At 40.3% G+C, this 10,729-nt stretch overlaps 1 protein-coding gene and 1 pseudogene across 4 annotated transcripts in view; one reads left to right on the plus strand and one right to left on the minus strand.

The window, feature by feature from the left end:
* LOC146330194 (uncharacterized) overlaps positions 1-240 on the minus strand; it is a 2,060-nt pseudogene extending 1,820 nt beyond the window's left edge.
* LOC146330193 (uncharacterized) overlaps positions 1-10,444 on the plus strand; it is a 34,814-nt gene extending 24,370 nt beyond the window's left edge. For 3 of the 4 annotated variants that reach the window (XR_014769851.1, XR_014769852.1, XR_014769853.1), the window contains exons 2-4: positions 6,912-7,229; positions 9,998-10,138; positions 10,256-10,444. Coding sequence is in view for 1 of the 4 variants with exons in the window: in XM_084715682.1 (XP_084571808.1) it covers positions 4,028-4,067; positions 6,912-7,229; positions 9,998-10,138; positions 10,256-10,284 (528 nt within the window). In the remaining 3 variants the exon portion in view is untranslated. Of the gene's footprint in view, positions 1-4,000; positions 4,068-6,911; positions 7,230-9,997; positions 10,139-10,255 lie in introns of those variants that run through there. The other variant, XM_084715682.1, reaches the window with a different exon arrangement.
* Positions 10,445-10,729: the final 285 nt, after the last annotated feature.

Here is a 10,729-nt window from a genome sequence, read left to right on the forward strand (position 1 = left end):
CGTCACTGAAGAAATGGAGGCGACTGACCAGAGGATACTGCTCCCTCACCATGTCTAATACAGGGTCGAGGTGGGCCCAGATAGCCGGGGGATCGTGCTGCCTAGAAGGTGAGATGGAGCAGAAAGCACTGGTGACTGTTCAGCTGCAGTGTACAGCATTCTAGTATGGAGGGTTGCCTGTTGATGTGACCCTCCAAAATGGACAGATTGGATTTCTTGAGAATACTTACAGGAGTAGTTTCAGTGTTTCCCTTATAGTTTATTTGACACCCCCGCCCTGCCAACAGGACCCCCACCCAGAAATTAAAGTTGTAGATTTTTTTTTTTTAATTCCATTATTTAATTTTTATTTTAATCAAAAGGACCTACAACGGGTGTTCTTCTTTTATCAAATAAAAAAGCTCTAATTTATTCAATTTCAGAGTCGAATGCGTTGCTACCAATTTTATTACATTCATTTCAATGCATTTCTCCTCTCCTCTGTAACAGGCGGGTCTCCCCCCTCGCTTCTCTCTCACAACAGACACCCATTCACCGGTACAGACACACCCACCCACACTCAGAGAGCGGAGGAGAGAGAGTTTCAGACTGGTAAAAAACAACAACAAACAAACAAAAATTGTAAATGGAGGTTCCCCAACTGTTCGCCCCTGCAAGCAAAAATGTCGGCGTTTTTTTAACGAACCATACGTGGCAAGGCGGGAAGCACAGTTAGCTCTGCAGCCAGTGTTAGCCAAAATGAGGCACATGAGTCACGTGCTCCCCTTGGTGTTAACGACCCCATTAGGTTTAATACCTGAACTCCCAAACCAGTCAGGCAGAACTGAAGAAGCCTCTTAGATGAGAGGCGAAACATCCTCAAGAACTCTATCAAGTACAGTTGCCTACTACAAACCTTGATACGAATTTGATCCAGCATGACTGTCAGACTGTAGATACTCTGCATGGCTGTACAAGAGCGAACTTCGTGAGTGAATTGATTAATGAAGATGGATGGATGGATGGATGGATGGATGGCAGGCACAGCGCCAGGATTTTAATTTTGGGTGGGTCACGGTAACTTCGGTTGGGCCTTTTAATTACAAAGGTTAACACTGTTTCCAACTGGTAATCTCACTTTAACAAAAATCACTGGTATCATACTGTGGATGGCGACGAGCACTTCCAGTTGATTATGACACTTTTAAAATCAGTTTCAGTCATCAGTTTCTATTTATTTCAAATGGCACAGGATATCTCCTTACCTATGTTTTCACTATGGATCAAGTAGATCAGTATATCAATTCATTAAGTAAACTGTAATTTTATTTATTTTAATGCCTTTTCATTTGATCTGGCTGGATTACTCTTTAAATTGATTGTAAGGAGAGGCAGAAACGAAGTGATTAGAATAATGGGTGAGCTACAATGACTTTTAACAGGAGAGAGAGAGCACTGCGATGCGCTGTTCATTCATAAACTTAACTATCGGTGCTGTGAAGGTAATCTGAAGACAATCAAGTCAGGCAGTAACATTCAGCTGTACCTCCTGTATTATCTACATTTTATAGATGTTCTAGTTTTGATGAAAAATGCATTTGCATGTATAAAATAAAACAATGATAAGCTTTCCTCAGTACACCAGTCATCATTTCTCCTAAACAACCGCCATTGTGTGACGTGCGTGTTCAAGCATAACATATCTGGTGCGACGAATTATGGCCCACTGTGATTGGTCCAGACCTCACATGTGATACTAGCCGAATAAATGTTGTCTTTTTGTCAAATGGAAACTTCCTCACTTCTTTGAAAAGCCCAAAATTGCCTGTGCAGCCCTCTGCAGCCTGTATTTGTTTATAATTTTTCCCATTGTTGATTTTGCAATAATTGCAATAATTTGCCTCTCCCATTCCTTCTTAGTGTTTTTGTATTTATTTCTGATTTCTTCAATAATTTATTCCTGCAACAATCGTCTCCTAATAGTGTTGTTAACTGTTTGACAGCGCAGGAGCGCATTCACTGTAGAACGTGGCAATTTTTTTTTCCCCCTGCCAAGCGCTGGCATCTCTTTTTGTATTTTTCTTTTTTTCTCTTTTCATCCTTCAACAAGGCCTTTAGATTTTCAATCTCATTCTGGAGTCTCCTTCTCCTCTGTTACATTCCTCCGTCAAACAACATATTGCCTAAAGCAGAGAAAGCATAGTGTCAAAATGTACAAGTACTCTAATGGATAAATGTTATGTATACCACAATTCTAGGATAATAGTTTACATTAAAATGAGTTGTTCTTATAGCATCCCTTTATTAGGGTACACAATGTTTTTGTATTTGATGTCAGTAGTTTTAGCAGTCTCTAGTTTTCCTACTTTTAGAGCACATGTGTACTCTCACGTGCAAACACATTGTAAGGCATAATTCAACTGCTTATTCTGCCTAATCAACAAAGCATTCAACTGTCCATTATCTTCTAACCTTGAGGGCCCTGGTTGAGGGGCATTTTCTGCCTCTAGGGGACTCGTGGGAGGAGTGATCATTGACAGATGGTTTGTCCTGGCTCTGGCACCATCTCTCTGCTATCTCTTCTTTTCTCACCATGTTTTTCTTTGTGCTCTCTTCTCCCTTTCGCTGAGGTCTGATACTTTCTTTTTCTTCCTTCCTCTCTGTCCCTTTGCCACCTCTACTTTTCTTTATTGAGGTATTCCTGCCTTCTTTCAGTCTGCATCACGATGAGCCCTGTTGTGCCACTGCTTTTCTGCAGCAGACAACACCATTCCCTGACAAACAGATTCATATTGTTTTGATCAATCTTTTCTAAAAGCATAAATGACAAACAAATCCATAATAAATCAATAGTAAATAAGAATTAATGGTGAAAACACTAATTCATCTAGCCCTCTTTCGTCCACCCTGTTACCATGTGTTCATCCTGTTACCATGTGTTCATCCTGTTACCATGCAAAACAGTAACAGGGTGGACATTTTAAGCTAACATCAGATATTACTAGTCCAGTGATGAACAACAAGCTAGCACATGGTGACCACAGAGAAGGATTTTTAATGTATTTACTACCAATATTTTTTTAAATTACAAAAACTATCAGTTTCCAATATAAACAAGGGTAACAGAGTGGACATGTTATGATTTACCACATCAGTTAACCATTCTAAAACACTGAAAAACCCTGCTTCATGTAGATGTTTTCCCTCCAAATGTCTGCTACTTTCTGTGAGTCATGTGACTAGATGAATGGTCAGGAGGGGGCTATTGTCAGAGTAACAGGGTGGACAGTCGACTCAGGGACACAACTTATTTTTAAGAACTGAAACATTAAAAATGTTTTGATAACAAAAAAAAAAACATTGGTGGGAACCGTTACAAATGAGGCTATACAGAAATAATGAAAAACTAGACTTTATTTGATTTTTACGGAGCCCCTCTGGTGACATTGGATGAAAAAAAATAATGCGTGGCCACACATTACTATCTCGTGGCCACGAGATAATAACGCGTGGCCACGAGATACTAATACATGGCCACGCATTATTTTTTTTTTCATCCAATGTCACCAGAGGGGCTCCGCAGATTTTTATTACTTATAATTGTAACTTAATTTGAGCAAACATAAGTGGGGACATGGCAGTACACCCTACTTGCAATTCAAATCAGATCAATTATTTTAAATTTATTTATCCTATGGTTGTGTTTTATGGTAGAGGGGAGTTAACCATGTAAGATGACAAATTAAAAATAAATTTTAGCCCACTTTTACACAAAATATACCACATTATGGCACGGGGACTCAAATGGCACTCAATGCTAGGAATGACCCTACTGTAAAATCCCATGATGCCCTGGGTGCCTTCTCAACCTAACTCATCAAATAAGTTAGGCAACGCTAAAAAAGTCTGGTTGTTTGCCCCGGCTCGATGGGAGGATGCAGGGGTGTAAACTGAGCCAGGGCAACCAACAGCTCTCTCTCTCTCCTCTTTCCCTCCGCCCCTCCTTTAAAAGCCCGAGCGGCGGACCGCTCATAGCTTGTCTTCTACAATGGACATCAGCGTCAACATGTGGCTGACACCTTTCATACGTGAGTAGCCACTGAACTTTAGTACTCTGAATAAGTGTTCGTCTATAATACGCCGATATAACGTGTGCGTAACCACGTATCAATAGGAATCAGCACGCGCGGCGAGCTTATAAGAGACTTGTGTTTATTACTGTGCTTATTGTATGAGCGATATTGTGAGTTCCCTCCACCTCTAAGCGAGCTGCGCGATGAGCCGGCAAACTGCTGGGTCCGGGCTGAGCGATAAGCTGAAACAGGAGACAGGTGTTATCTTATCAATCTTATCTGACAGACGCTGGAGGTTTTACTTAAGACTGAAACGCGATGAAGGACATGAAATGCTTTGATTGTGGAAGTGTGGGGAACAAGCGGATCACTTTTCCTTACCGACCGGCCGAGAGGCGTCCTCCCGGCGAATGGCCAACCGAGAAGTCGCCCTCCAGCCGACTGAGCCCGAGGGAGGAGAGGAACACCATCAGACAGACAGGCTGGGGAACAGCGATCACTGTTTAGAGCTCCACTGTCCTCTTTGATAGCATAAGTTAAGAAAGGAGAAAACAACATGACAGCAGGAGCAGAAAAAAAGCTACTGGAGAGAGGAAGCAGCGGATGCATCTCTTTTCCTCTTAGTGTTTTCTTTGTTACACCGCAACAACCATCAGTGTGTCAGAGAGGAATGTGAGTGCAGCCAAGCGAGAGAATTATGTCATGTAGTTTTAAAAACAGCGTATTGAACAGTTACATTTACCCAGTGACCATCACTCTGTCACCCAATTGCATAAACTTAGATGAATTTTAATTAATTAATCAAAGTTTTTCATGTCTCACAACCACTGAATTCAACTCATGCTAGCACTTTAATTTTAAGCTGCTTCAGGACAGTGACTTCTGTCAGAAATATGAGACGTTCTGTGGAATTTGGTGAGAAGTCTGGTTTGAATCTCAAGGCGTTCCCAGGCCAGGGCAGAGATAATTCCTCCACCTAGTCCTCAGTCTGTCCTGTGGCCTCCTCCCAGCTGGATGTGCCTGGAACACCTCTCTAGGGAGGCGACCAGGTGGCATCCTTAGACCCTCCTGAGTCAACCCATTTCGGCTGCTTGTATCCATGATCTCGTTCTTTCAGTCATGACCCACCCTTCATACCTTAGGTGAGAGTAGGAATGAAGATTGACCAGTAGATAGCGAGCTTCACCTTTTGGCTAAGTTCTCTTTTCATCACAACGGTCAGAACGGCATATGATTTCTTCCAACTTGAAAAAAGAAGAATCTCAGGACTGTTTTAAGTCTTCAACAATGCATGCTGGGAAGTCTGCTCATATACTGAGCATGGTCTTTAGAAACTCAAGAGAATGAGTTGACTGGACTTTGTGCAGTCAATTCATTCAACTCATCATTTCAAGGAAAAAAAACTTTAAAAGATTAGAACTCACATTTTTAAGTTTGATATGTTCTGAAAATAAATACTGAAATTATTTATTTAGGTGAAGTTTAATCAACATAAATAAATACATTTTGTATATTTACATTAAGATAGTTGATTCCGCTAAATTACACCAGCTACAACAACTTTTAATAACTTGTTAAAGATGAGGGTACCTGTATTAAGCTCTGCAAACAGATGTCTCAGGTTATGCTGGTGTAGTAATTTGTCTGTACTTGTGATAGATTAATGGCTGACAGCCATCTCACCTCCAGACCATAATGTTCTATCTGACCCATCACAATAAACTTCCTATATTATAAGCCATAACAAACCATTAGACCTTTCTTGACAATTGACCTAATTTGCTGTGTGACACTGTACTCACTCGACTCAATGACCTTTTTTATGCTGTCTGGTTCGACAGACATCTCTCTCCAGACAGCAAGAGTTCCCCCACTGTAAATGACTTGTGTCACCTTGGCTCTTCTTCCTAAGACAGGCACAAGACATGCACATAGAGAGGGAGGAGGGCAGGAGAAAAAAGAGAAAGGTGTGTCAGTCAGATCCGTTCAGTGCTGAAGGGAGTTGCCCTTACAAACTTTCCCACTACAGGTTGATGTCAGCTGCATTTCTGAGCACTTGAAGGCAGTTAAGTTTCAAGTGTGTCTTTATTGGAATACAATGGATTTTCTTTCATCATATCATTATGTCTGTAAACTTCACACTTATGAATTAGCACCGACAGTCATGCCATTGTTAGAGAGTCAGCAGATTATTGTTTTTTATGCCCCTGACTATCATTTACATTTTCAGATGATTCTTTGAAAAGATTGCATTGAGAGTGATATAACAGCTGCTAAGCTACGCTATGCTGTCTTCGAAGTTTGGTGTTTTTTTCTTTGGATAGGCGCTGAATGCCACAAGTAGGTGGAGGTGGAGAGCAAAAAAAACACTGGGAGAATCACCAATTCTGATTCTTTGATTTGATTCTTGAAACCGCATTTTGATCAATTTTCAAGTTATATTAGGCCTCCCGATCACAGCTTTTGTTTTGTATCTATACTTCCTCTGTCTATATCAAATCTCTCCCTCAGTTATCAATAAGCTCTGTATAGTCTACCGGTGATACTCAACTTGTGGTCCATGGGCCAAATCTGGCCCCAGACAGGGTGCCCGGTGAGCCTCCAGCCATTTTCTATTAACAAGGAAGGTAACTGATTCACGTTGTTTTTCTCAGGAAGGAGGGGCAGATATGTCAGTTACAAATTAGGTACAAATTAGGCTGTTAGTAAAAGTGATGCCTGATCTTTGTGTGATGGCCTTTCAGGCTGTACAAAATGCTGTAGGATCAATATTGTCACATCTCTTGTAATCTTTGCCCTGCTACTGTCTCAGAGTGGTTTTATTAAAGCCTCCCCCACCTCTCTCCGTCTCTCTTCCAGTGGTGGTCGCCCTACCAGGTGGACAGAGTATAATAAAGACACTCATCGAAACAGCTGGACAGAACATTACCCTGGACACTGGAGTCACAGGGCTACCTGATGACTCTCAGATCATCTGGTCATATGGCTCCCAGCATCGTGTCCTACTCTACTTTGATCATGGAAAACCGGTGTCGAGTGAATCCATGAAATTCCACCTGGACAAGAACACAGGGTCGTTAACCATCCAAAACCTCAGCATACATGATGGCGGACTGTATCATGGACAAATCAGCAACAGGAACGGGTCAACACATGACTTTAATCTGACTGTTGTGGGTGAGTATTTGGAGACAAGAAAGAAGGAAATCCTACTGAGAAGGGAGAGGACAGGAAAATGGGGTGTTGTTTGTGGAGGGAGGCAGACCAGAGCAGAATCCTGCGGCACTTGTGGTGTTTATTCATCCAAAAGCTGCTGCTGCTTCACTTTTTCAGAGCTGTCAGTCAACATGTGGCGGCTCTGTCCCTCCACTCTCCACTCCGAAAAGCAAAACACACAAGCTTTTCATTCAGGTTGAATACTTTTAATTCTCAGCTCATGCTTAATACAATGCTACCTGCAACAGCATGTTAAGTTAAAGTTATTTGGGGGTCTTGTTTTGATGCTTTTTAAAGCATTTAATAGCTAAATAGAATAGGGCCACTGGCATGTATCCTCTAAAATATGGTGGCTCTGACACAAATCAGCATCCAACATTCACTATTAGGCTACAAACTAAAACTTTAGTGGTTTTAACAAAGTTCAACAACTTTGCTGACATACAGCTATCACTTCTGTTAAAATGTACCAGTGGGGGCACTCATATCATTGTAACTTGGTTTGATCCACTAACATTGTCTATTAAAGTCATTTTTAGAAGGAAAATGTCAAAAACATCTACTGTCTTATGACACATGTAACACAATTCGCCTCCCCTCTTCTGTAAAGCAGCAACATTTAAACCATGATGAATAAGGTTTATGAAAATGGTGTTTGTTATAAGGCAGGTAAAAACAGAAATATTAAGTAAACAACATATTCGATAGTTTCTTCTTTTGTCCCTTTCTAGACATAAGCAGTGAGTCATACAACACAGTGTTGAGTAAAGTTCTGTTTTTATTGTGGTTTTTTTCACTGTTGAAACCAAATCTTAATCACTCCTTCCTCCACTCATTCACTACTCCTTATATACTGTAACAGACACTCAATAGTTTTCTCAGTAGTGAGCAGTAGATTGAGATTTCAGACACTAATCATCATTGTTGTGTATCATGGTGTCAAGTCACACAACGACCACTTAGCAGAAAGAAGCGTGCATGCCATGACAGTGTTCATTTCAATTTTTTCAAAATTTGTTTTTAGTCTTAGTTGCTTACTTAAATTTGGTTTTAGTTATAGTGGCATTTTGTTCATTTGTTTTCGTTTTGTTTCAGTAAAGGGTTAGTTATTGGAATTCAATTTTAATTTCAGTCATGGTTTGAGTCAGTTTTTAAGTTATTGTTTTAGTCAGTGTCTTAGTCATAATTTTCTCAGTTTCATGCTACTGTAATGGATTTTGCGTAGGGATATTTCTCTATTTTCAGTCATCTAGGCTGAGAATGCTTTCCTAACACGTTCTTTGTTTATTTTACATCATATAAGAATAAATGCACAAGTCATTACTGATGCTTCACTTTTGGTTGCCAGACACTGATAATGTTTATTACCTGATAATACAGATTTTTACTACATGTCACTGAGGTCTTCTGCTAAATTCTGCGTCATGTTTTACTCAGATTAACTCAGTTGAACAAGGTGACATTTAATAAATGAGCCGTAAAAATGTGTACACTGTGCTCCTTAGACTGACAAGCATTATCTGAGAAACAACACATTTATTCAAATTACATGGAACTTAAATTAATAATAAATTATGTATATTGTCCGTTGAATGAGCTAGTGTCTGTTTAGTAGACATTACAAATCATAAATGATCTTTTAGAAAGAGATTTTTACTGTGAGCTCAGCTCTGCTAAATTTAACTACATGTTTAAGGAGCATGGTAATGCACCCTGAATCCATACTTAACTTTTTATTCTAACATTTTATTTAGTCCTAAAAGGGAATTAACATACATTTTATTGAATCAGTCAACTTACATAGCTGATACTCATAACAGACAATGCATGACTGTGTCTTCCCACAGTACTGCACATCTTAAATCCACATGGTGTTCTGTTTTAACTGGAAACGTAACACTCAGAGCCCTATCTTACACTGATCTAAAGCACAAGTTGAAAGCGCAAGGTGCAGTGGATTTAATTTATTCAAGGTCTGTCCAAACCTACCTTTGCTGTCTTGCACCAGAGACACGGGTATCCTGGCCTGTCTTGCTCCTTGCGCCAACAGTGCACAGCGGGATACACCTATCAGCCGTGCCCAAGTGCCCAAGTGCCCAAGTGCCCAAGTGCCCTGGTTAATTCACAGGAGTTTAGGCTGAACATGCAATAAACCAATGACAAAAGTCAGCTCTCATTACCCTTAAGATCTAGGTGCACCAAAAAACAAAACAAAAATGGCAATTGTGCTGGTGTAAGATTCCAAATCCTGTGTGTAAGATTGGGCCCTCAGTCTTTATTTCAGTTTGAATATAAAAGAAAAGTTTCAACAGGTCGTCTCTACTCTAGTCTTTCTTGTCTTTTCTTTCTTTTCTTTTCACATTAAAGGCTGCTGGTTGAAGATAAGGCATACACTGTTTAAGGTCACAGGATTTATTAGGGCTTAGAGATATAATTACTGGGATCTTACTTATGTTGTCAGCCTGAACAGAACCAACTTTGTTCTCTTGTCTTTACACCCCATGACATAATGAACAGAGATTTCATTGTCATTTTTTTATTTACATCATCACAATTTAGTTATGAAATAAAATGACATCAATGAATTCTTAGTGTCAAATGCTGTGCCATGATCACTACATTTTTCATTCAATTGTAGAATTTTTGTATGCATTGAACTAAGATGTTGGTCATATAGAAATGGTTTTACTACTGCTCACACTATACATCTCCACCTGTGTGTTTGACAGAGCCTGCTCCCACCCAACCACCTGCTGGAGGTTCAAATAACCGTACTGATGAGCAGAAGAGGACACACCTGGCAGTTGGCCTGTCACTGGGGGGCTTAGTTGCTGTTGTCATTGGGCTGATTGTGAGATCAAGAAAAAAAAGTGCGTTACCTACTGAGCATTGCCGTTTAGCTCTTAAAACTGACCCACACCAGTGTCTGCTCATGTGTGTCTCACTGTAGCTTGCTCAAAATGCAATCAATTTTCTCTTATTCACAGGGAAATGCAGCTCCTCTGATGTTGTTTGAGCCCATTCACCTCCAATTCCGTCAGAGCCGAGTGTCATATTGGCTCATCCTGCAAGCTCATCAGAAGACATCCATCCACATCCATCAGTGCCTGGACTTTCTGTACAGCTCATGGCATGACCTATTGTGCACAATATTTAATAAATTAATTTTTTAAGAATTGGAATCCTTGGTGATGTTTTCCTGAAAATAACCTGAAATCTAAGTCTGTTTGACTAGACAGATACATGTTGCAGGATTACTTTCAAGGCAATGTGACAGTAATGTAATCAAACAGATGCTCCTCCATAGTGCCATTATCTCTGTTGGTTTATTGAAAGAGAAGGTGGAGGGTTGTTAAACAGCTAAGTGTCCACATAAGGTTTGTTTGATTTATGATTTAATGACCACTTGCACACACACTCTGATGGTGACTCAGCCGTGCCTGCAGATGTCCAGATTGTGT

Source organism: Lutjanus erythropterus, chromosome 3, assembly GCF_056507025.1.
Source record: "Lutjanus erythropterus isolate fLutEry1 chromosome 3, fLutEry1.hap2, whole genome shotgun sequence".
NCBI lineage: Eukaryota > Metazoa > Chordata > Actinopteri > Lutjaniformes > Lutjanidae > Lutjanus > Lutjanus erythropterus.